Source organism: Serinus canaria, chromosome 6, assembly GCF_022539315.1.
Source record: "Serinus canaria isolate serCan28SL12 chromosome 6, serCan2020, whole genome shotgun sequence".
NCBI lineage: Eukaryota > Metazoa > Chordata > Aves > Passeriformes > Fringillidae > Serinus > Serinus canaria.
In genome coordinates this window covers 9,027,652-9,054,456 of record NC_066320.1, presented here as the reverse complement: position 1 = coordinate 9,054,456, position 26,805 = coordinate 9,027,652, and the positions used below count along the sequence as shown (strand labels likewise).

Sequence of the window (26,805 nt, the reverse complement as noted above, 5' to 3'; positions counted from 1 at the left end):
AAATTCAAGAGCTCACAGCCGTCTACTCAGATTCATGGTATTGATTCTTATTTTGCCACACATCAGCTGCATTGTAGCATCTGAGGTATCATTGTCAAACTTCTTGTGACATTGCAAACCATAGTTCAGTCAGTATCTTAGCAAAAATGTGCATTAAATACATATATCTCTAAACTGTGAAAGCTGTTGGTCTAAGAACCTACATAAGGGGCAGGTACCACTTACTAGCATTACTATGGCATTACTAATTGACATAACTTTCTCAGCTTGTTGGCTCTGCTGAAGAGAGCAACATTAAGCAAATATCCTATTAAGGCAAATGCTAGGAAAAAAGTTTTCAAATTTCTAACATTTCTTTCTTCCTCCATTTAAAATACTTATGTGGAACTTTACCTAGGTGTCTTATCTTCGTGGCTCCTTGCCCAGCGGTAAGTCTCTGCATAGCCTGTGTACTCACTGTACTGCTCAGTACCTGAAACAAATTATTTTCCAGATTACACATAAAATATGTACTTTTTTTTTCACTTCACAAATCTTTGATAGGAATTACTGCTTCTCCAAAAGAACATGCAGCTCTCAGAAGCAATGGGAAACAGAGAATTTGTATTTGCGCCACAAATACAAGATTTCCTTGTAAAGCTCCCTTCCACAGGTGACGAGCAGCACCATCACAGAACATTACGAGTGCAGATCTGCATATGCTGCCCAGTATATAATGAGAAAGGGTCAGCACAAAAAACCAGTCTGGAACATACTTGGCTGCTCTTGAAAAGGTCCAGAAGGGGATCTTGGAAAGTATTAAAGGCTGTCAGAAAGCAGCTCCTTAAGGCCACCAGTAATTTTAGCTGCTATGCTCTGCTATACCAAATCCTTTTCAAAGGTTTATCCCAAGATAGAGTGTATCTTAACTGAGAACAGGGATCATAACATTTCTAAAAGGTTGCCTTTCACCTCATTTTATAGAGCTTCAGGACCTTGCTTCAAAACCAGGGCATTGCACAAATGCTTCAGAGAAATACTCCTGAAGTAATGCTCCAGCAAAATCACACCTTTTCCCCTTTCTGAGCTCACAATAGCTGAGTTTCAGAAGCAATCACAGAATCATAGGATGGGCTGGAAGGCACCCCCAAGGATGATGAGTCCGACTCTTCAGAGAACTCACGACCTTGGCGTTATCGGCACCATGCTCTGACCAGCTGAGCTGACTTGTTTGCAGCTTCATGCAGGTATGGTTTGGCACAATTACAAACAGTAAGAGTAAGAAGAGAACTGTTTAGCAATCCCTTAATTTGTGATACCAGCTATGTCTATAAATAGAATGGGGAGAAATAGGTTTTCAGGAATTGCAAGCTGACAGCACAAAATGTCTGATTACTAAGACAAGAGTACTGCCTAACTATTGCACAGATCAGCAACACCCTGAGAATACAAAGCTTTAAATTTAATTTGAGTTTTCTAATCTCTAAAAAAAATGCAATTGAAGTTGAACAATCAAAAACATAAAACTATTAACTTTAAACCTCACTGACAAGGAAACTTGAATGCTTACCTCCAGTAGTCTCAAGCATGGGAAACAAGCTGTTAAAAACTGTTTACAATGATGCATATATGTCAAGATATTTTCCCCATTTACCCATATTAATTTTAACTGACAAGACTTATCAATGCTCATTTAATTCATCTGCCCTGTTACCCACTCATTATTTATTTATTCTAGAACATTAATCATTCTGAAGGCACACAAATCTCACTTTAGGCTATTTTGAAAAGCTGCTATGCAAAATGAGTGGGATGGTAAGAGATTCCTCTCTGAGTTCACTTCCTGATTAAAAAATCATCTTAAAAATGTGGATACAAAATATGTATTCACACACATTCATACCCTCAGACAAAGGACAACCACAAGCAGCTTCCATACTCTGAAATCAGTCTTCTAATTGAATTGCAGGCTATCAGCCTTCACTAAGACTTTTCCTGACATGAGTAAAATTCAGTTCCCTTGACAGGCTTGGTGAAAGTGTCTAAGCACAGAGCAGGAAAAGACAGATAAGGAAAGTATGTGACTCTTTTGAGAGCTCTGTTTAGAGGACAAACTAGCAAAACTTCCAGCTTGAAAAAGGAAGCATTTCCTTTGGCGTCTAAGATGGGGAAAGAAAAATCTAGGTCATTGAGATATTGCACCAGGATAGATTAAATGATAAAGTATTAGGCTGACTTTTTCAAGGTTCATTGTTTTCATTAATTTTTATGGAAGTGTAGTGTCTGATGACAAAAGCACCAGGAAACAAACAAACAAGCAAATAGACCCATATACACACATATATCCACTTGAAAAAAAAGAAATCAATACTGGGGAAACTCAAGGAAATCACACAGACTCTAAAGTCATGTCACAGAAACCTGAAGTTAATGAAAATCAATGAGTTTTCATAAGTGAAGCTCTGGAAATTTGTCAGACAAAAATGATTATTCAACTGGCAATACTTCTGCCTGTGAACTACTGGGATACAAACTTCTGTTGCTGGGAGAACAGAAGCAGTATGGGATAAGCTAGATATGTTAATGTTTCTGGTGAATCTTTTTGCTTCCCATTAAAAAAACATAAAAAGGTAAAAAAAGGCAAACCACAAATGAAGTTCCACCAGAACTTTAAAAACAAGCTACAAAACCTAGAATAGCCTACCTAAAGCCAAAAGAATGTATATACAAGTACCATTTAAAAATCTATCCTTTGTGAGACTCGTAAAAGTTACAGCATCAGACAAAAAGTGAAATTGCCAGCCAAGTGTTGGTGTTTATAGGACCTCACAAATTTAGACAGATTTGCAATTATTTTTAAAAATAAATATACCTTCCTCAGACTCCATAGTCTAGCTTTACATTTGCATATGATCTGTACAGCATTATAATGTTTCCAGGTGGGAAAAAACCCACCATAGTGTTCCTCTAGTATTTCTAATGAGATAGAAATAGTCCTGCCTCTTCCTCCTGAAGAGGCAGGACCACTAGCACTAAATAAAAAGTAGATATGAAAATTGCAAGAGTTTAGTTTTATAGTCACCAACACAAAGGCACATTTAGTGTCATAAGTGAGAGGAAGGTTCTTCTTACCCTATCAATCAGCTCTGCCAATCCTTATCTTGTACCACCATTAGTCCTTGGCTCTCCCAACACTGGCACAATCAGCCTGCTAAATCCAGCTGAAAACCAATTTTCCTCTCTGAGTAAATTTTCAGCCAAACCAATTATCTCATCTCATCTCATTTGCTGCCTGGCTAATGTGGTCAGAAGTCGCAAAAACTGCCCTGCTAAGATGTAGACCCCACTGGCCACTGATAGATCTGTAAATTTAAAGCAAACAAGGAACACAGCTTCATCTGCTCTTAACACTGCCTGAGGATGTGAGAGTTCAAACAGGAGAGAAAAAAGAAAGAAAGAAAAAATCTGAATGAAAACCACTCAGACTTATTCACAGCTCTACCAGAAATGCAGCTGTAGGAATCTCTGGTGCTGCTGCTGACATTTCTGTAGGTAGATGTCTGTGTTGAAGAACTCGACTGTTTGCATGACCATTTTCATAGCCATTACAGCAGTGATCTTAACCAGATACTGTAAAATCACAACAAATTTAATTTATCTCCCAATTTCTTGGGCTCCACTGCAAATTTAAGCTACACAGTTATACCCATTAGGCTGCCGAGCCAAAGTGCATCACAAAGAATGTAATTTATCAAGAGGATCGTGACACAGAAGAGACTTGGCCAAGAACCAAGGTGGAAAAGCTCCAGGGATTAAATAAAAATGATGGAAAGGATATTTCCATTAGAGAAGAACTCCATATCCCGAATACTAATTGCAAAACACTGGAAGATAAAATATCAAGAAAGAAAAAACATTGTCACCTTTACTTGTCCATGCCAAATCACCATTTTTTGCAGGGGAATGGAAGGTTGTTCAAAACACTAATTTAGTGTTTCCCCCTAATCAGTTATTACCCAGACTGATAGCAGTGCTCTGTTTTTCCCCTTCCCAAACAAGTCTCTCCCAGAGGACAGGGCTTAAAATATGTTAATATAGAATCACATCCAAAATACAGAACAGAAATCTCTGATGGCCAAGAACTTTTCTGACTCATTTTTGTTAAATGTAATCACAAAAGCCAATTTATCAGAAACTTTTCACCCAAAAGGCATTAATTCTGGCAGAGTGGAAAAACAAAATAAAACACTGTCTTAAAAAGATTGCCAGGCATAAGACTGAAAACAAAAGATACTCTGCCCAGTACAATCAATAACTCAGGACAGAGTAAGACCTGCAAGATTTAAGCTCAAATTTCTACTGTGTATGCATGTGAGAGAAAGAAGTGCTATTGATGGATTTTTCCAAGAAATGTGTTCTAATACCTACAGAAACTCTTGACTTTCAGGTAACTAAACCCAATATTTTTGCTACAGCAGACTGAAATATATAAACATAGTCTATTATAATATTTACCCAGAGGGTCTCTCTAGGTAAATAGATTTTTTCTTTATAGTTGGTCGTTAGTGTAAATAAAGTCATATTATAGCATCATTTTATTTCTTCAGTCATGAAAAATGCTCATTCATGTATAGAACTGAGACATGCAGCATGACTGGGGCTGCTCCAGTTCTTAACAGTGACATTTGGTTTTTGATGCTGTTTTAATCCAGTGGATAATAAAACAATCCAAGCTCTATGACAGAGTGAGAAGTGAAAGGAAAAACCCTTACAGCTAAGCTCTGGACAGACAGGACGTCTCCACACACAACCCCTCAGCAACATACTGGAAAAGCAGGTTATTTTTGATGTAATTAGGAACCCATAACTAACCTACAACTAACATAAACACATATGTGAACTTACAAGATCAAAATCCTTCACGGACAGTTCCTAGCTTTCTACCCTCTCCTAATAGATGCAGATTTTCTACTCTTCTTCCTCCCCTTTTAGGGAATCAGAGGGTAGCTCCTCTTCTCAAGAGTGTTCAATCCCACTGATCACATCAAATGTTACAAATTCAGGAGAGGAACAAAAACCCCACATCCTTTAACATAACAGAAGCAATGTCAGCTAATAGCTGGAAATTGTGGCTGTTCTCTATATTGCCTATCAGCAATATTTACCTCAAGACACCATGTCCTCAAACACATTTACAAATAAATGTAAAATGGATAAAATAATGTCTTCTGCATGTTGTCACTTATTTCTTCTCCTTTCACAAAACATGTATAGAACAGTGTCCCTTGTGATGTTAGCAGGGATGAAGTAGGAGGATCTTTGGCAAATGAGGATTAACCTTTTTTCCCTTTTTTTTTTTTTAATTCTTACAGCATTTAAACATACTAAACTTCAATCTGAAATGTATTTTGTTTATATAAAACCAGAATTTGATGTGAAACATTTTCTGCAAAGACTAACCTGTGATGATAAGACATTCATTGTGATCCAAGACTTCAGTGATGAGCCTTGATACAATCAGTTCTGGATTGATTAAAAACCGAATTTCTTCTTGTACTAGTCCAGCCCCGGTCACACCACCTCCAACGAAACGGTTTGCAAAATCAACCTACCAAAAATGCATTCAGGAGGGTTATGAAAGGATAAGTTTAAAAAAAAAAGAAATCCTTTAATTGCTAAATTAAATAAAATCCTGTACAAATTTCAATTATTGTGTTGAAATCTGCTGCTATCACTTAAAACTACAAGGACAGAAACTGATTAACATGATCATGCCTGTCCCTTTTTTCCCCATTCAACTTCTCAGAAAACTTACAACAAATGAGACATTACACAGCAAAAGAAATTTTGCATCTCAAACGCTCCAAATCCAAGTTGTGTGGGTTTCCCTTGAAGAAGCACATATTTCAGAATAAAACACATTTCACTAAATGTGACAGATGAAAACAGCATTCTTTTTAGGGCCAAAGTTTGTCCTTTGGAAAGCATTCTTCCCCAACTGTCCACACAGAAGTGCAAATCTTTAGATTAGCACTGCTCCTGTAATAGTTCTGTATGCAAAAAACCCTCTAATGAATTCTTCTTGAAATGTACTAACAATCTGCTATGAATTGTCCTTGAAATGCACTTGAACAAGGCAAATACTTTTGACTCTAAAGGTTTCTGCTTGAAATAGAGAAGCTCTGGACTATTTTTTGCTGCAATAGTACATATTTTGCAAATTATATTTTCATATAAACAACAGTTTCAAAAGGAGTTTGTTTATTCAATAAAGTAATTACTATTCACTCAAATTAACTCCCATATAAATTTAAAATTTTAAAAAGTTACTTCATCTTCCAAATACTATTAGCTTCTTACTGATTTTTACTTAGGTAGCTGATGAGAGCACAGGTACAGGAGGGGGACAGAAGTTGCTGGGGTGACATGAACACCTGTATAGATTACAAACTGACCCAGGAGGCAGAGTCCAAAGCACACCAAGAGCCAGCCACTACAGCAGCATGTGTTCCTCTAGTCTATCCTGGAAATACCAACACATTTCAGTTGTTTAAGATTTGCTAAACTTGACTATGATAAAAAAAGTTATATAAAACACTCAGCTGTACAGCGTACCAGAGCTCCAGAGCACTGTGACTGTGCTGGGCAGCCTCCCCTGGGCCCAACCTTGTCCCACACAAACACCCACCCTGTCCTGAACCTCACCTGAGACACATCACCTGTGGGCCCAGGCCCAGTCCTGCTGATGCCCACGTGCTCACCAGAGATCTCTCACTGTCCCTGGTGCCCTGACTCACCCCATTGCCTTTGTCTGATGGCCACAGCCAGTCAGCAAAGGCTGTGATTGTCACCATCCCTGCCCACGGAGGCTGGGGTCACTGTGGACTCCTGCACTGTCCTGCCTTGGTCATCCTGCTCCCTGCTGGAGTGACTGCTCCTCAGCTCCTCATCTGAGCAGAGGTATTTTGTTTGATAGGATTTGAAATAGCCAAGAGCAAAAATATCATATCCTAGGCAATACTCCCTTATACAGAGTACAACACTATAAAAATGGTCATTATTGAGCAATTGCTGAGTTCTTCATAATTTTAGCACACATTTGAAGACTCCAGTTTCATAAAATAATGAGGCATTTTAAAGTCTGAGCAACAAGCATTGCAGAAAAAAAATTCTCCTTCTCTCCTTCCTCCTCTTCCAATGCAGTATTTGTCCCTGGCTAAAAAGGTTCTAATTTTTCCTTTTTTTTTTTTTTTGCAAAAGAATTCTAGAAGGCAGACCTCTTTTTTTCTTAAGGAAAAGCAGAAAGCAAACAACTAATTTGAAAACTCAAATGTCAAATGTGTTCCTTCCTATAGATATGGACAGGACATCCTCCTTATGAATTTCTTTTGCTGACTGCCTCCCAGACTAAAACAGTGGTGCTGGCAGCAGCAAGAAAGTCTCCTGGATCATTGACCTGGTCATTGTCTGGGGCACAAGAATAATTTTTTAAAAATAAACTGAAACCCTTGACAAGTCATCAAGATCACAGCCTGAATCTTTTTGTCTTGTCAATCTTTGATCCTGGCTTGAACCAGAAGACCTGAAGCTGTCCAGGACTTGTGATTTTCTGTCAGCCCTTTTCTGTAACAGGTACATGTGCTACCTAGATGAGCTGGGGAACATTGACAATACTAAGACTGCCCATGGAATTAATTTTGATAAGTTTTTTTATGCTGCATAAAATCTTGTCATTTAAGTCAACTGAGGATAAACAAGTAACTTTGTTAAGCTGGCAGACCAGGAGAGTATGACAAAAACATGAAATCCACATGAACTGTTATATGCACTTACCTGTAGCATACCTTGTCCATTGCTTTCAATGGTGCCTTCATAGGTAACATGTAATCTAGATAGTTTTTTCTGAGATCTACCATTGAGGAAAAATATTGTACACAAAGGATCATTTCAGAACCCCCACATAAAACCATTCATTTTAAAACAAAATTCACCCAAACCCCAGCAGCTTACACACTTGAACAAACATCAGTGTTTTGTTTTCTTTTAAAATTTTTTTAACATAACATGGTTAAAAAAATTAAAAAAAAACCCCAGACACTGATGGATTAAAAAAAAATTTGCCTTGCAGAAACAATGTGGAAAAGTTTAACATAGCCATTTGCTCAGTTTCTCCACCTTTTACCATAAAACCCCATAAAACCCCTATCTACACATCTGAAGCTTTAAGTATTCCTTGCTCCCCAGCAATGATGCTTAAATACTTGTGGTCATGCTGACCATCACCCACAGTTCATTACATTACCTGTCATTTCTTAAATCAAGAAATGATTGGTAATATAAACTCCTCTCTTCCCCCCCCCCCCACAAACAACAGCATCAAAGATATGTTACTGTTTTAAAACTTCAACTAATACTTGTTGCTTTGCAGACAAACATATGGGAAAACTCAGGACAGAAACTACTTGTGGCAATTCAGCCACTGCCCTCTGTATTTCAACCTGCAACAGTCTAGAGCAAAGATTGTTTTCTGTAGTACTTCTCCACCTGAATCAACTCCAAATGAATGACACTCAGTTACTGTGGACTTAGGAAACTTCTTACATGAACAGGATGTTTGACTTACCTCTCCCAGTCTGGAAACTCCTGGAGACACTGCCTTGTGAATGTCACCAATCCCGTAGGTTCTACAGGCAAACCAACCCCAAAGGAAAATGTATTAAGTGTGGGTGCTTAGCCCTTTGATTATCTTAACTGTTAATCTTTGAAAACTACAAACATCATCCTTGGTCGATACCAAGAGCTTAACTTTCCTCAAGAGCGACTCTGATTTTTCCCCTGACAGCCCATGAACACAAGTAACATGAATACCAAAATATTACTTCTCTTCCCACTTTGCAGTTTGAGTATTTGAGTTTTTCCAGATTTAGGAAAATCTACTTCTTATGTAATTTTCACTTAAACAACACTTAACACTACTAGAAAGATCTAGTAGTTGAAGGAAATATGCTGCTTTAGAGAAAAAGAGATAGTGAACCTTGAAAATCAACAACTGTTCAGTGCTAGAGAGTATTCAACCTATGGAGGGAGGAAACAGCAGCTTGTATTTCCAAGGAAATCCAGCTATGTCAATAAGCATGAAGTGTTAGCAGAGTCTAAATCAGGCAGTTTTTAACCTTGCCAGGATGCAAGTGAAATTCACTGTATCCCAACTGAGAAAAGACTCCTGCCCCTGAGGGAAAAAGAGAAGCTGTTGCTCATCGCAGGAAGGAATGCAGTATCATCTTTTCTCCTTATTTCCCTCAAAAAGGTTCAGTTTTGCAACAGAAAGAAAATATCAACCTTTTATTAGGTGATATCATCTTAATAAAATCTTCAATTAAGACTTATTTCTCTGCTACAGTAAATCTACTGTGATTTATGAAAACATTGAGAACACCATGTAAAGCACAAATGCATCCTTCAAAAAAAGCCTTAAGTAGTTCAATGCTTTACTTTAAAATTTAGATTAAAGAAAAGGTTACTTCCTCTGAAAAAAATGCATAGCTTTCAAGCATAATAATCAAGTGCTCTTTCACAAGGGAATTCTGGTATCATTGTGGTATTCTGCAAATCATTCACCTTTTGAGCACAAAGTCTTCAGTTTCCAGTGCTCTTTTACAGAGAACTCAATTATTATTTACAATAAAAAGAGGTACAAAATTACTACAGTAACTTATAGAGCTAAGTTATTTCAGCCTTACTAATTCCTGGGACAAAAAAAAAAAAAAATTAGAAATGGGGTATTTTAAAGGTACGATAGGAATTTTTAATTCAAGAGTATTCAAGAATCTCATTAAATACTATGTAAAGTTATACTTTTAGGAAATCTAATATGGTAGTTTCATAAAGCATGTTCCCATCAGATTTCATATTCTCAGGGGCTCAGGGACAGCTGCATCAATTTAGGATTTGGTTTGCACAAAAACATTATAACTCAGGTATTAAAAAAAGCTGGTACACAGCATCTCTTCTCAGTCCTACACATAGATCACAAGTTACTTTTTACCTCTGAGATTTAGTTCTATTGATATTGCCTGAAGTCTGACAGCTGAAATAGGATATAGCTGCATTTATTTTGTGGTGAATTAAAATGATGAAGATGGTCTGGACCAAGCAAGGGGCTTTTATATTTAATAGCTTAAATCTGTTTGGATTTTTTTAAACAAACCCTTCTGAGAAAGTATGAAGTTAATAGTAAAATGCTGACATGTAAAGAAAAAGTTCTTTAAAAAAAGGCTATTGTAAGGGTATTGCTGCAGATCTGATGTATGCTACTACAGTAAAATCTTTCTCCCCAAAAAAGCAATATATAAGCTATGGTAGTTATCACAAAAATAGATCTGTATTTGAAAGCTTATGCAAACATTCAAATCTGTGGTATTAACAGAAGATCTGACTATGCATTAAATTCTCCAAGAGCAGGAGATATCTCCTGTCCTGCTATAATTTGTTTTATTTGAACTGGCCAAACCTAAAAACAGCTTTGCTTTGGATCCATAGAAGGGAAAAACCTGAAATATCAACACAAGTAGGGGAAAATCCCTCAGATTTCCAAACATTATAGTCAAAAGACTAAATATGCATTCTGCAGGAAAGGTGAAGCTTGACTCAAAATCTTTAAGCCTGTGATTTTAATGGCTCTAATGGTGCCAAGTTCCCTCTACATCCTCCCTTTGACATAGTGATGGAAGCAGCTGCATATATTACTAGCATTATATATATATATTTAGATCTACACAATGATACACACACACAAACATATATATATATAAATATATTTACACATACATATATAAATATATTTCTGTATTTCACACACACCCCATATATATTTATCAGAAAAAATAAAAAAGAATGAGCTCTGGGCATGCATCATATACATAATGAGATGTGACATTATTATGAAAATCAGTGTACTTTGCAAGCTGTCTTTTGTTAAATACTTCCATCATGGCTGTGTAGCCACCTCTAAATTGAATGGGATTAAATTTTTCATCTATCTGCTTTGCAGCCCAAAAAAAGAATAAAGGATATACTTTTTTCTGTGACTCTTCTAAAATAGCAGAACAGGGTCTTAAGTTTCTCAGGCTTTCTTGGTGACCTCCCTTCAAACAACCTGAAAAACAGGAAATAAAAACAAACAATTAGATTTCAGGGACACAGTGCAGAGCTATTAGTGTTACTTACTAACTGCAATTTGATTTTTTGTAATTATTATGCACACATTTCATTAGCTTTCCATTTAAGTACTGTACTGTAGAAAGAACACTCTAGACAGCCCATTGGTAATTCAAGATTTTAGGACTAATGAGTTTATTGACTTCATATATTTCTGGTGAAGATGCCAAGTGAATGCTTCTCTCACTCGCACCAATTTTCTAATACCAAGAAGGTAATTTCAATATAAACATTTTGGAAAGCTACTAGTTTTATTTGCAACAAATTGAAATGTTTAACAGGTCATTAAGTGACCAAGGGGTGAAAACATATTTGTTGAGCACTCCAAGATCCAAATGTCCCCCTCCTTTCAGCTCAGTGAGTTGCTCAGAAGAATTAATGCAACCTTGTTGCTTTCAAGAGCTGCACTGCACCAGCAGCATTTCTAAAAAGAACCTTCCCCCAACAGAAATGGCTCCATCCACTGGGCTGTTACAGCCATTCTAACAGACATTTGTAAAAAACCTAAGCATTAAAAGGAAGGATCCTTTTTTCAGCCATTATGTGAATGTATTCTTTTAAGGTTAGCTGAAATACTTTTACTGCATCATCTGTCTTCCAGCAACTTGAACACGCATTACTTAATTTCACTTCCAGCAGAGTGACAAGGCATTGTTATTGGCAACACATAATGGAATTTATCTGGAAGGAAGAACAGCACTGACTTCAGAAATAATACCCTTTGAATAGGAAGTTTACTAAAAGATGTCTGATCCACTAAAAGGCCTGAGGATATAAGATTCCCCCCAAATAAACAGTCTAAGTAAAGCAATGACACAACATAATTCATTGGTTTCTGTGCAGTGGAATGACAATCTGCCTTTAAAACCAGAATGCTGAGAGGTGAATTAAACTAGATTCAGCAAGGAAGTGAACTAGATTTTTTTCAGCATTAAAAAATCTTTATGCTGTATACAGGCTGAAGAGATCAATTGCATGCGAAATCTACATTAAGTCACAGAGGTTAATTTTATTGGCACTTTATTCTTTGAATAGTGAATCAGGAATTTAGGAAGGTAAACTCCAGACTTTTATAGTCTATTCTAACATGGGCCTATATGCAAGCTCTATCAAGGCCTTGAGCTTGCACAGGTAAAAAGGGGTTTATAAAAGGAGCCAATGTGTGCATGTATGTGCAGGTGTTGCCTAAATTACCCCCAATCTCTGATCTGGAAGTCTCAATTCATATGAAGCCTTTAAATTGGTTCATTTATCTGTCAGCCTGATCATGCCTTTACTAATTTTTTTGCCTCTTCACATCAAAGTGACATCTTGCTTACATTGCAAACTCTCAGGAGAGAGTTCTTCATGTCACAAAGGCAGTATGTGATCCAGCATAAACAGCAGGCTGGGCAGGAAAGGTGCAGAACTATGCCTGAAGTAAGTCAAATCACTAAAACCAGCCATCTTTGTGAATGCAACAGGAAAAGCAAGTGATATTTACATGATTCAAAAGTAGCCTTGTCCTACCCCATTAACTTAAATGTAACTTGCCATCACATGGCAAAGTTACAAACATTTTAACCTTGAACTTTATTTCTGAAATAATCAATTGGGTAAAATAACAAAAATTTTCTTTTTGAAGCAAATACTTTTAAGGATAGAGCTATATGAATGCATCACTAAGATATTAAATAACATTCTTCTTCAAGTGCTGCGACAGAGATCCTACTAAAAATCCACCCAAAAATCTAAGTGGAAACCACATAATTTCCTGACAGAACCACCTAGGGCCAAAACCCATTAATTTCAATTAAAGCACTCATCCAGATGAAGTGCACTGTAAATCAAACACAAAGCACTGCGAGTCCACTTTCAGGTGAAGTAATTAAAATCTTAGTGGCAACTGCGTATGTAAGCTTGGTACAGGATGTTCTCACTGCCATGCAGTAACTTCAATTTATCAGCTCCAGGAGCTGAGAAAGCCTCCAGGACTGATCACCAAATTCATCTCAGGCTCTCCAGCCACGCCAGGGGAGTAGCAGTGTTAATCAAACAGAAAACCTCCCCAGAGATACATTCAGGCATTCAAGGCCAGAGATTTTAAAACATAAGAAAGTAGATGTGCTTATGATTTTGTAGATTGTTAAAGACATTGTGGCTAAATGAAAAATCTTTCCTAGCAAATATTCAGACATTTAATTGTTCTGAAGAGAAATACAATACATGAGAAATAAAATACTAAAAATAGTAAGAACTATTATTGAATGAATACTAGTGAAGTAAGCATACATTAAATTGTGCTTACTTCACTTAGGAACTGTCAGTAAATATAGAGTAAAGCTACAAGACAACAGTTCATACCATTTCAACAATTATTACAAAAACATGTACAAGCCTTTTCCAAAAAATTCCAGGGTGGAAAAAGAAGCATTTTAAAAGTGCAATCAATATTCTGGTTTTTGTAGTCTTGACAGTCAACTCAAAACTGTCATATTTGCAACCAACATTTCCACCTTCTAAAAAAGTCAAAAGCTCCAGAAAGAACCTATTCCCACTCCTTCCTTGCTGAGGCAAGTGGACTTTAAACTTGCAAAGAACTTCAAAGGGTGCACTAAAAATGACACATGAGAAAAATTATTTAAGAACATTAAGAGCTTCACAAAAGTGACCTTGGCTTGCATGGAGTTTACTGGGGAGAATTTGAACCAGCTTAAGTAAACAGTTCCCAAATACACTGTTTCTGATTAAGGTAAAATTAAAATACAGTATTTACCTGTAAAATTTAATTTCCAAAATTGCTCCCCCGATGTTACTATAAGAACTGGCTCCAGCAGGAGCCATTACAATCACGTGATTTAATCTTCCAGTTCAATAATTTCCTAATGATATTTCCATACCCAGGCTGGGCTTCCTTTGAATGTTTCTTTTCAAAGAGAATAATTATGTCTTTACATTGAAGTTGGAACCTATTGTAAGACCCAGAAAGGTGTACACACTGTAGCAATATGCAAAAGTTTGCAGTATGGATCATACTTCAAATAATAATTCCCATTCATAAATCCACAGCATTCCATGGGTACTCTTTGCAGATGTGTGGATACACAATTTTGTACTTGTGACCCCTACAATTAACCATGAGTACTGTTTCCTCCACTACCCACAGGCACTAAGAAGTGTCTTTGTCTTTACTACTGGACTTAAAGAAACTTTAGGTTGTTTGTTTATTGTGTTGTTTCTTATATTTTAGTGTGATCTCACTAAAGATAACAGAACATCTGAACAAGTACAAAATTTTAAACTAAAACCTGATCTTCTCCTACAAATAGAAGTCAAAGAAGGACATACACAGAAGTCATATGGGTAGATGAGTTTCACCCAGTAAAGGGACTGAGCAGGGGGAAGGATGGACAATTAATGCAGAAATGAAAATACTGGATAAATGTTTCCTTCCACCTCAAGAACACAGTTAATCACTAAACACTTTTAGTCTAAGGCACTAGATGACAAAATGCTTGGAAAAGAGAATAAACCAAATATCTTGCTCTTTCCATGTTGCTCTATTTCAAGCCTATGCTTACCTGATGTATATATAGATGTAGGGGTGGAAATACCACACTTGAAGTATGCTACTGTCAAACTTTATTACCATTCATATGATTGAGAGCTATTTTGATTAAGTGGCTGAGCATCCTCAATAGGAACCACTGAAATTTCAGGTTGATACACAGCACCCTAAAGGAAAAACTAATATAGTGTTGAATGGTCCAATAACCTCATCATTTAGGACTGCATTAGTTGCAGTGGGGAGCACATAAGAAGCATCTCTTCCATCTTTCTCCTGCAATTCCCAACCTCTTGGAATAAAAAAAGTGGAGTTCCAGCAACAAACAAGAAATACAAAATTCTCTTTTTCAAAACCAGTATGGTATTTCTAATGAAGTATTTTTTGAGCTTTGACTTCTAATACTAAGCACAGCTGATCAAATCCTTTTCAAAAGGATTCTATCTCAGTATGATTTGACATTTTTTATTCAATTGTGCTCAAGGCAACCTTAGTCACATCCACATTAAGGACTGCCTATAGATATTAGTGCATTAAAGGTCAAGCAAAGCTGTGTGCATTAATGTGCACAGAGAGAAAGGAGACCACCATGTAAGATTTGGAATGTGTCTAAAATTATGTGTGCTTATCACACTACTGCATGGGACAGACAACAATTTCATTCTCTAAATACATGAAAGCAAACCTGTTTATCATATAGGAATAACTGAAATTACATTAATTACTCATATCCTTTGCCTCAAGTGTTTTCTGAGAATGCTGTTTTGTTGAGTATTTATTGGGTGGGGTTCCTCCCATACAGAAACATATATCTGCCTTTTAAAATGGAGTTTTAAATCTCTAAAGCCTCACTTCAGTGAATAAGATAGGAGATAGGAACAGTCAAGGACTTTTCATGAAGAATGGAGCTGCAACAAGTGTTTCATTGCTATAATTTATGCTTCTCTTCCCAAGGGAAACAAACTACATTATATTTTGGGAACAGCAATACCCCAGAGATCCACTCTGGTCTCCAAAGTACCCCAGGGGATATGCAAGGCAATCCACTAGGCTGAAGGAAGAACATATTTTTGTCCCATTCATTAAATAAAAACAATCATTTTGAAGTAGTGGTTATTTCATCTTTATCTCGTTCTTTCTAAATTTTTTTCATGTTTCATAATGCAATATATTAGTAAAATAGCATATGTATGTAACTCCTAAGTAAATAAATACAAATACATTGGGGTCCATGCTCAAAAATGTTTTACTGATAAGTATGTGTGATCAAAAACATTTGGAGACCACTGCCCTAGACAGCTTTAAATATAAATAGCTAAACATTAATTAGATAATGCAAGATGAAGAAACCTTGGCAAATTTAAATGGGACATTCTTATATCCAATATAAAACATAAACCCTTACCAGAAAGTCCTGCAGTCACTAAAAATATTTTAAATGAGAATTGGAAGGAAAACTATTCAGCATATTACAACTTTACTTTATGAAATTTGGACTTAATGGAAATCAAAAGCAGAATATTCCAAATGAGAAACGTTTTCCAGAGAGATGAAAGGCAGGCAAACTGACCATCCCTCTGACAAAACGGAAGGAAATGCCACTGTCCACATCTTGCATTTCCTGATAGAAAAACAGAGCACAACCTCCCACAAGTCAGGTACAGCAACCTTGGTTCTTTTGTGTGCCTGGTGTGTGGCTCTTCCACTCAATATGAATTCTATCCATCTGTATTAAAACTGCCTTCCTTCTCTGGGCTTATAAAGGACATCATTCTAGAGTTCTCTAATTTCCTTCATATCAAGCAGGAGAAAAACAAAACATTCAATATTTCAACCTCATAGGCAATTTCTTATTTACTGTGATATGTTATAGGTACAAGCTGTCATCATCTGAGAAGTTATTTAAGAACACTGCACTATTCAATAACCTTATGTTGAATTAGAATTTCATCTGTAGATAAATAATGACTTTTAACATGTGTGTAAACAAAAAAATGGAGCAATGTAATTTTTTTGGGAAACCTAGATGCAAAAAACTCTCTTTTATCTCACTCTTGTATACTCACATGTCTCTTCTCTGTGCTTTTCATTTTGTCATTCTGTTTATTGTGGCAAGCAACTTGGTGCATTATAAATCTGTTTTAACAAAAGGTTTTGGTGATTTATGAGTCTTAAAATGCATCAGGTTGATATCTGATCTTGACGAAATGATAAGATGCTAACTGCAAGTACTCAACACCAGAGAATAGTGGGGTAAACTGTTTTACCCTGGGGAATCTAAAACAAGGGACGACCAACAGCATGGTACAACTAAGTTCTGGACTACATGACTATATTTGCTAAGCTAAAAAACATTCAGATTCAGTACTGTTTTAATCACTATAGCAAAGTAATTATGCCAGATTTATAAATATAGTGTCCTTTTGAAGTTGTCTATTTAAAGAGTGTTTCCACATTTACCAAACACAAATGCTGATTTAAATTTTTTACAGAAAATTATACTTGACTTAAAGTAAAACATCCAAGGCTAATCACTTCACATACCCAAAGCAGGCACAACAGATTGAGTTTTGTAGGATCAGCGTCCTTCAACTCAGAAAACCTAGAACCACTTATCAGAGGAGCAATACATCTCAGTCCTAAACAAGCTCTCTCAAAGTCATTAGATAATCTATTCCCAAGAGAATATTCATTAGTGTTATGAAATTGATGTTGTTTATGGAGAGATAATTGCATTACTGGTAAATTAGATTTCAATTCTCTTGCATAAATGTACCATACAGTTTCCCATTTCCTTTCATATATTATATATTCCATAAAAGAAATATATCTTAACTAGTGTGTTTTTCTCCTCATTTCCAATCACTTGAAATTACTTTAAAGGTTGTTTGATAAAGATGAAGAAATTCAGTCCCAGTGGAATACTGGTGGTTTCAGACCAGAGCATGCACTAAGATATGTGCCAGAAGATTTACCAGGCTCATGCTGTTAAGACTTTACTGCCTTAGGTCATTAATTCAAGCCCAGTGCTTTTAATGGGAGCTATTGCCTCCTCAGTTTAACCACAGAGTTTTTGAACAAGGAAAACGGAAGAGCTCTTCTAACTTGACATAACAGCTAAAACAGACTTGCAGCAGGTCAAAGACACAGCAGAAGCAAAGCAGGTTCTTGGCAAACCTGTGTCATTTCCAGAACACTGATTCAATATTGCAGACATTTTTCCTCACATTTTGCTTTCATATATAAGCAAACTAGACAGTTTCCTAAATTACCAAATTCTATAGTGTAATTACAACCATCACCACAATCAACTATTTCAAACTCTGCAACCAACATCATGATGTAGAGAGTCAATGCAATTCAGGCTCTGCATTCAACTGGAATGCAATTTCCAAGAAAAACACATCAATAAGGTAAATAAAATGGCCAATTCAATTATTTCTTTTGCGATGGGTTATTTTGGAATAAAGCTGCCCAATCTAATGTCATCACATATATTATAGTAGTGTTTTTAAAAAGAAAAACTGAGCACTCTAAATTCAGCTTGATATTTTGAACAGAAGCAATATTTTATGCTATTTAGTAAGATCTAATGTTTGGCGACTGAATGGATGTCATTCTACCTACTCAAATTCATAAATAATAAAGTTCTAATGAATTCCTTTTTATCAACTATATTTGAAATTAATTATTTTTATTAATGACTTAAGACTCATAATAGGCTCATCCCTGCCAAGCAAAAAATGGAAGAATTCAATTAAATTACTGAGTATTTAATTATACACAGGTGACTTTCAGTCTGTAGCAAGATAAGGAATCAAAATGGACAGTCAGTGTCAACACACCATTAAACCAAGTGCTTCTGTGTCAAAAGAGGAATGGCTACATTGATTCTCCTCTCATTTGGCAAGACTAACAGCAGGAGAGAAGTAAAGCATAGATGATGTGTGCTAATCCTAACACATACAACAGCCTTCCTCACAATCAGCTGCACTTATGTCTCTATGAGTTTTACATTTTAAACTATCTTGCAGTGACTGTCTTGTTTTGTCAAACAGATTTGTACCTTGGGAGGAGTAGGGGTAGAACTTACAATATGATAGTTAACAGCACACAAAAACCTAAAGCAGGGAGAAGACTGGGAGGAAAAAAGGAACATATCAGCATTTAAATGTAAAAATCATAACTATTTTATAGTGTATAAAAAGGTACTAATGATTAAGTCTGCATAAAGTGACCTGACAAAAGACTGCAGTGTAAAAACAAAAACACAAGAAAATTTACACAATTGTGTTTCTAGCTTAGAAGTTGCACATTTCAGTTTTTCAGTTTCAGAGATTTGAGGGGCAGAGTGGGAGCCTTTTGTATAAATGTAGACAGGTCATGGATAAAGGAATGGAGGAACATCACCTTTTCCAAAGAAAAGCCCCTCAAATGCTAGCATCCATGCACTCAGTAGTTTGGCTTTATTAGGGAACAACAGCAGATTATTTTTGATACCTTAAGAACAAAGTCATTCATTCACAGTCACATAGCAAATGAATTATGATGAGGAAAGAACTAAGTCTGAAAAAAGCAACAGACCATAATACTGTGGGGACAAAAGGTTGATTTGTGAACAATCTGTTATACCCATCCCTAAGCAGACAGACCAGAGCAGCAGCCTCCAAAGCCTTTACATCAAAACATTTTTATAAGCAGGAAAAAAAGTCACAAATATTTAACTTCAGTCATTGCCTCCTGCCTTTTGAGTACATCCAGCTTCCCAAAATGCCTTTCTTAAGAAACTGAAAACACACACTGCAGTGAACCAAATCCTGTCATCTTTACAAGTCTGAAACAATAGCTGAAAACATGACTGTTCACTCTGTCCTTGCTACTAAAGAATAACTTTGCAGGGCAGGAAAATACAGGGTTGACAGGAAGGAAAAAAAACCATAAGACACTATCTGTCCTCCTTCTCCCCTCTCATTTCAGATTTTAACTAAGTCAGGTTATATACAGTAGCAGAAAACTGTACAGTCTTGTAGTACTCTCTCCCTTTTGCTTTTATCCTACCAGTCTCCCACTCTCACCAACACATTTTCTCAAATTTTATCCACTGCCTGCCACACTTTGTATTCTACTTCACTAATCTGCTTATTATCAAATTCAAAATAGGGGGTGTAGAAGTGTGGATCTGGTGCAACAAATGGTTAAGTAAAAAAAGGAATGGAAAAAGAAACTGCACTTATCTGACAAATGCATAAATTGGCAAACACTGAGGAAGAGACACTTTTAATCCTTAATAACCAGAGGACATTAGCTTCCCATTTTTTCTCCAGTTTGGCAACAATATTGAAATAAAAATGGCATTCTCCCCAATGTGACTTGAAGCTGGGGAATTGTCTTGTGCATAATGCAAAAGGAAGGCCTGAAGGTTGTCTGCTCTATTCCCCTTCTAAATAACATTGTGGGACCGTACCATGATATCACCAGGCAGCCAAGTCAGAAAACAATGCTGGACTGACTGGAACAGAGCAGAAAATTCTGAATGCTTAATATTTTATACTGGTCATTCTTTGAGTCCATGGCAGGAAAATATTTACCTAATAATTTGCCAAAGTTTTTTATTTAGAAGTAGTTTGCAGTATTATGCCCTGCGTCAACCACAAGTAGTGCACTCTAATACTATCACCTTACATTGCTCTGCAATTATCATAGAGGAGCATATGAATTCACTCCAGCTTTTTAACATCATTTTATTCTATAGCTGGTAAGAAATTACCCAACTCGCAAAATTTAACTGCTTGGTTTATAAAATGTTTAAATTACAACAAAAACCAGTAGCTTAAAGTTCTTTAAAAATACCACAAAATACAGCTAGAAGTGTGCAGTCAAAAAAAACTCCTTCCAGACCTTTCACTGTCCTCTTTCAATGCTCTGAACATCAGTATTTTTAATGCATCAATGGTACTTTTCATTGACTTGTTCTTAAGAACTACTGGTAGAAAAATTCATTGAATTGTACAGCATGATAATGTCCACCCACACTTCTGTAACCCACTGCACTCTTGGGATAACCACCCAGACAGTGACCCTGGTCTCTCCTCTGAAATACACAATATGTCTGTGACAGCCCTTAAAGGCAGCAGCAACCAAAACCATCATTAGTGCATTGGCATGCCTGACAATTTATTCTGAGAAGTCCTAGTCCAATACAGCTCTCGTAATACATGCAGCTAAGTGTGCTGGATCACAGGCAGCACGGTTTTTGTATTTCATCTCAGCTGTCACAGCACATACACTACATCTGATAACAGTGAGGAATAAGAAAAATTCTAGATCAATAACCTATCCAAGCTTCAGCCTAATAAACTTAAGGTTGATCTACACTTGTATGCAAGTGCCAAAAAACGATGAACCTATATTTCTAATCTACAAGTCCATGTGAACCACAATATTCTGCAACAGAAAATGCCTCCATCTACTTCCCACTATTAAAATTGAGATAAGCATATTTAATTTATAAAAAAGATGTGAAGAAAAATTTATAATCAAATCTGTTTGTAAGTTAGCACTAAGAAAAAAGAATAAATGCTTGCTTAGACATCAGAGTATCTTTAAGCAAATTCTTATTGTGGTCTTCTTAGACTAACTTGCAGCAAAAAGAAAAAAGTTAATTTTAACATGCAGTTCTACACCTGCCTTAAAATAATGGTATGGATGCTGAAGAATGAAGTCCTATTGATATGACTTAATGTGCAGATCACCACTGATGACACAGGAGTCAACAGAAACGTGGCTGGGGAAACACCAATCTTTAATTTATATACACACAGAAGCACAACTAAGATACACCATTTGCAGATGATTGGCTTATGAGGAGGCAGGGAATTGTATCAATCTAATTATGCCAGAGCAAGAGTGTGTCTGTACATGCTCATGCACAAAAGAAAATTTGAAATATTGATCATATCTTCCTGTGCACAAAATCCTTTCTTATGTAGATGCACAGTTTTCTTTCCCTTAGAGGTAATAAGGAAAAAAAGACAAAAAGCAAACTAGTGAATTTAGTGACAGAAACATGAAACAAATGAGTTTCTCCCCTAAGGGACAATAATATTTCTATGGCAGGTTATCAGGCTCATTTACTGCTGAGTGCCATACCTGTTGAAGTTAATGTCTGGATAACTGGAATACTCAGACTTCATCTTCGCATTGCGACGTGGAAAAGTACAGAAAAAAGCATTGGCCAGAAAGCTGGAGATCTGCTCCTGGGACATTGTGATGGAGTGATTCATCTTTTGTTTCAGCAGTGGTATTGGCTACCAACAAAAGAAATGAGGGGGAGGAAGGGGCAGGGGAGAAAGGAGCGAAGGAGAGAGAAGAATAATTAGCTTACCCTTTTTGAAAGAAAAAACAGAAGTACAAAATTATATTTGTTATATTGGAGCAAGAGTAATTTAGGCCATTGGTAAAGCCTTTAATCAGCAGCACTGTTAAAGTCAAGAACAGTTTATTCAAGACAATTCAGAAAGGGCTTGCCTGGCAAACTGCAGATTTCTAATCAATAATAAGAAGATCACGAAAGCACAACTTATCAAACAGAACCATCAGGAATGCAGAGGGGAAAAAATAGATGGGATGTTGCAAATCCTGGGCAATGTTAAAAACTGAAATAAAAATCCACTTTCAATAGCTGTATAGTTAAGACCCCTCAAGGAATGCTTTCAGCTACAATAAGCTTGCTTTGGACTTTATAAAGAAACAAGGAAGTCATGCTACAGATCATAACTCTGACTTGCTTTGAATTTTTTTCCATTCTACTTGAAGAAGTAACACTGATGGTATTTGTAGAAAGTGTGATTATTCAATCTTTTATAATTAGAATGAACAAAAAGCTCAGCTTCACTTTGGTCTTCAGTTTGAAGTTTTATTTTACTCTCGTCAGTGTTTCCTTAATATAAAAAGAAATAAATGGCCAGAGGGAAGAAAGAACTCCCCAGCTTGAAGCATTATACATCTTTCATTTTATCAGGCATTAGCCTTCTAATTTTGAGCTTTGGCTTACAACATTCATGGCATTTTATTTTTTTAATTATGTGTTAACATGGAGCATGGCAGGGGCACATCATTCTGACTGCTGAGTCCAGTAACCATTATGATAAACCCACTTGACAGGAGAAAGAGAACGCAGTTTTCACCTGCTTCCAAAATTCTCAGCCATCATCATTAGCCTAGCACCAGCACAGCTACTTTTTCATCCTTCTAGTTGTGAATACAGAAACTGCTGCTGATTTAGACTGCTGAATACCCAGCCCTGTTTACTCCAGAAAATAAACAAGTATTCCTTCATTCTTATAACTACTACATTCACATTCACTGAATCTCATTCTGTCTTCTGGCTATTTAATTAACAAGCTTTATTATGATGTCTGTAGTCACACAGCTAGAGGAGGAAAAAAGCCTGAGAAGCTCACTCTATTAAGTTCTACAAACCTATAAAACCAGAATATTTTGGCTAGTATTATATTGGAACAAATTTATCTTTATGTCTAGCCAAAAAAATGAGTCTGACAGAGATCTTCACAATTTACATTGCCTAGCAGTACATGACCTCTAACAGTCTTGCAAGTCTTGTGCTTGACTGGTGTTCAGAAACTTCATAGCATTTTCAAACAACTTCCCTCATTGAGTTACCAGCAAAAAAAAAAAGGTAAGTAATATTCATAGCTTGAGGTTATGTATATACTTCAGGACTCTTGCAGCATAAAAAAGTAGGGAAAGATTTTTTTCTGCTTATTCCCTACAGAATAAATTCAGAAAATAGTAACAAAGAAGTTTACAAATTGTTGTCACCCTGCTATTACATTACCTACCATACATCCTCACTCACTTGAGCAGCCCCACTCACTTTTGTCAGCTTTGCTCCTTACTAAATCCCATAGCATTAATACAGAATTAGTTAAGGTTTGTATGTGTGCAAGCTCTAAACAGAATAAAGTCTGTTCCCAAGTAAATGAAAGCTTTATAAAAATACCACTTCTAAGATCAAAAAAAAAAAAACTAAAATAAAAAATTAGATTGCATTGAAATAAAATATTGAATCAGATTATTCAATTCTTCCAGTTTCTAAGGTTGATTTTACAACCTGATTTGTTGTGTGGTCATTTCATTTAAGAAATGCAAGAAGCAACATAGAAAGGAAAGGGTTATTTAAGTTCAGGCTAAAACTATGACAGTGAGATTTACTTGTTTTTGCATTCTATTACATAATTGCAGATGTGTATTGTCCATTCTGCTCCTTAGGTCTCATTTGCCTTCAACACAAAAATTACAGCTTTTATTAAGAACATAATGTGACCCTGATGTTTTGACCTTAGCCATCAGCTGCAGTTTGCAGAGAAGTGCTCTGCCACAGAGCACTTCCTAGCTGGGTTTGCTTACCTGGGTGCAGATATTAGGGAGACAGAGTGCCAGCTTGACCATATCAGGAAGAATGGACTGGAACAGATGTTGAGCCTCTGCATCTTCAAGAACCTGTTAAAAAAAGAGAGAAGGAAAAAAAAGCTTTTTACCTCAGAAATAACGACTGAATTAGAAGTTTGTGAAAACAGGACCTATGCAAAAGAAACAAGAAAAAAACAGGTCCTCTTAGCTTCATTCCAAATCTGTAAGACTTTCACAGCAGTGCCTCACTGAATTTACCTTGCAATAATGCACTGACTGAGATACACAAGTCTCAAAAGTTGCAATTAAGAAAACATGTCACCAAATGCCCTTTAAAGAAAGCTTGAGTAAGTTATCATTTTATTCTTTCCAAGGCAATGAACCAAGTTTTCATCTGAAAAAATCATTTCCTAACCACAGAAATACTGGAATAATTTACTCAAATTTCATATTCAGGTCATAGTCCAAGACAAGTACCTGTGACATTCTCCTATAAAGGACAGATAAAATGCACTCCTGGCTCAGATCAGGGGGCCTCTGCAGCAGCAACAGAAATCTTATGCAAGAGGATGCAATCCTGGGCATTTTCTGCCATCCATCCTCACCATGTTCCCTCAAGAATTCCAGCCACTGTTACAAAACAGGTGCAGCCTGCCAGGCCCCACAGGCTGAAGTTGCAGTCTTTTCTGTCTCTTCCTGTAAGACACCTGACACTACAACCATTTCAGCTGCCTCACCCTCTCTTCTAACATACTTTCTGAGAAGGGGAGACCCGAATTGACAACACTGAAAACAAATGGGCACAGGCACACTTCACGAGTCCAGGAACCCACCCACAGATATCACACACCTATTTTTCAAAGATGCAAAAAATTCTTTAAGGTGGGCAATGCTCTTCTAAGAAAGGCTAGGGTAAGAGGTTATAAAAAGAAATGCAACAATAAGTGGCACAGTTGCAATACGTGAAGCAGCACAAAAGCCTCAAAACTCTCACAGTCTGCTGAATGAATAGGCTGAAGGGAGATGTAGAGAAAAGCACATTCCTATGATGTGGAAGGTTTTCTCTTTATCTGTGGATACAGGCATCAGATGTCAGTGGCTGTTAGATTTGCATGCTGCATTCAAGGCAAAAAGCAGAGAGAAGAGAACACACACCTTGCACTACAGCTGGGGAACAGAAGACAAAGGCCACAGCTCAGTTGTCTGTCTCCATCCTTCCCCTGCAGGGAATCTGTATTTGAGACTAATACTTTCTACCAGTTTCTAGACTAAAATCCCCATAATTCTGAAGTGGTGGCTTTAAAACTATACATTATTTTTCAAGTAACATTTAAAAAATTGATTTGCTACCAGTTTTGCACAAAACCAGTTGCAGATAGAATGAAGGTATTGGCAACTTTAATCTCTACAACACTTAAGACTAATCACAGGAACAGATCTTTTTAGTCATATTATCAGAGCTTTGCAATTCATATTTCTATGCAAAGTTTCACATAAGCTTCAGAATATAAAAAATACACTGGCAATTCTTTAGAGAAGGAAAATATGGTTGGTGCCTTTGAATCAATACACACTGATCCTCAAAAACACTGAAAATATTGTTTGGAGGTAACTGCAGCAACTTCTGATCTTCCAAGATCATTAAAATAACCAGACAAATATCTTGGCTCTGTTGTCTCCTGCTCCAAGTAATAATATAAAAGGATAAGGGGAAGTTGAAAACCAAAACACAAACAAATGCTCAAAGCACAAACAACTTCTGTTTGGGGAAAGGGGGAAAATATAACAACACCAAGACCTAGACAGTTTCTATCTATGCATTATGTATGCTGCTTGTGGAGGCATAAAAATGAGAGTTTAATAAAAAGTTTTAAAATTAAAGAAGAACTTACAAATACCAACAAGCCCAGGAAACATGAAAATAACTTGATATGAGGAAGAATCCACGTAATAAACAAAGTACTTCTGAAAGTAAACTTTATTTTTAAGATGGGAAATGAGCCAGATGCATCTCTTTCTCCTGTTGCTGGCTGCATATGCACCTACATATTTACACAGCATAAGTCAAACCCTGAAAACTGACCTAACCTTTAACATTATCTGCTCTACAGGAAACTTCGCTCTGTTCTTAGGCACAATGTTTTTAAGTGCCATAAAGTAACCAAATGAGCATTTAAAATCCTGAATTTCAGCTCTCAACCCATAAAATGAATATGTAAGTTACAGCTATTCAAAAATTGACATTTAACCTCAGATGTCTAGCAGGCTGTCAAATTCTGATCTTCTCTTCCCTTCGGGTAACACTTCCTCTCTTTTAAAGCTGACAAATAAATAGTGGCTGCTGTGCTTTGCTGACTGCCACAGACTATACAGTATCACTTATCTGATGACACATTATGGCACCGGACTTTGTCAGAGCTGTCAAGACTTCAACCTTTTCTTTATGCTTCTTTGAAAACAACATAATAATAGTGTGAGACAATTTCTTCCCAAAACAGAGGCAGGCCAGCAATTGCACAGCTCAGCTCTGATGCAGAATACTTAACTATAAAGGTCACTTCTACTCTGAAATCCAACTTTTCTTTCTTCTTACCTTCCTAATGATGTATCAGAGTATGCTTTCTTTTCTATAG

The 26,805-nt window shown here is 36.5% G+C and overlaps 1 protein-coding gene across 5 annotated transcripts in view; it reads right to left on the bottom strand.

The window, feature by feature from the left end:
* PARG (poly(ADP-ribose) glycohydrolase) overlaps window positions 1-26,805 on the bottom strand; it is a 59,926-nt gene that overhangs the window by 10,582 nt on the left and 22,539 nt on the right. For 4 of the 5 annotated variants that reach the window (XM_050976440.1, XM_050976441.1, XM_030240966.2 and 1 more), the window contains 7 exons: window positions 24,170-24,262; window positions 21,890-22,047; window positions 11,055-11,134; window positions 8,603-8,663; window positions 7,813-7,888; window positions 5,440-5,587; window positions 394-472 (listed from right to left, as the gene is read on the bottom strand). In XM_050976440.1, coding sequence (XP_050832397.1) covers window positions 394-472; window positions 5,440-5,587; window positions 7,813-7,888; window positions 8,603-8,663; window positions 11,055-11,134; window positions 21,890-22,047; window positions 24,170-24,262 — 695 coding nt within the window. The remainder of the gene's footprint in view (window positions 1-393; window positions 473-5,439; window positions 5,588-7,812; window positions 7,889-8,602; window positions 8,664-11,054; window positions 11,135-21,889; window positions 22,048-24,169; window positions 24,263-26,805) is intronic. The other variant, XR_007777921.1, reaches the window with a different exon arrangement.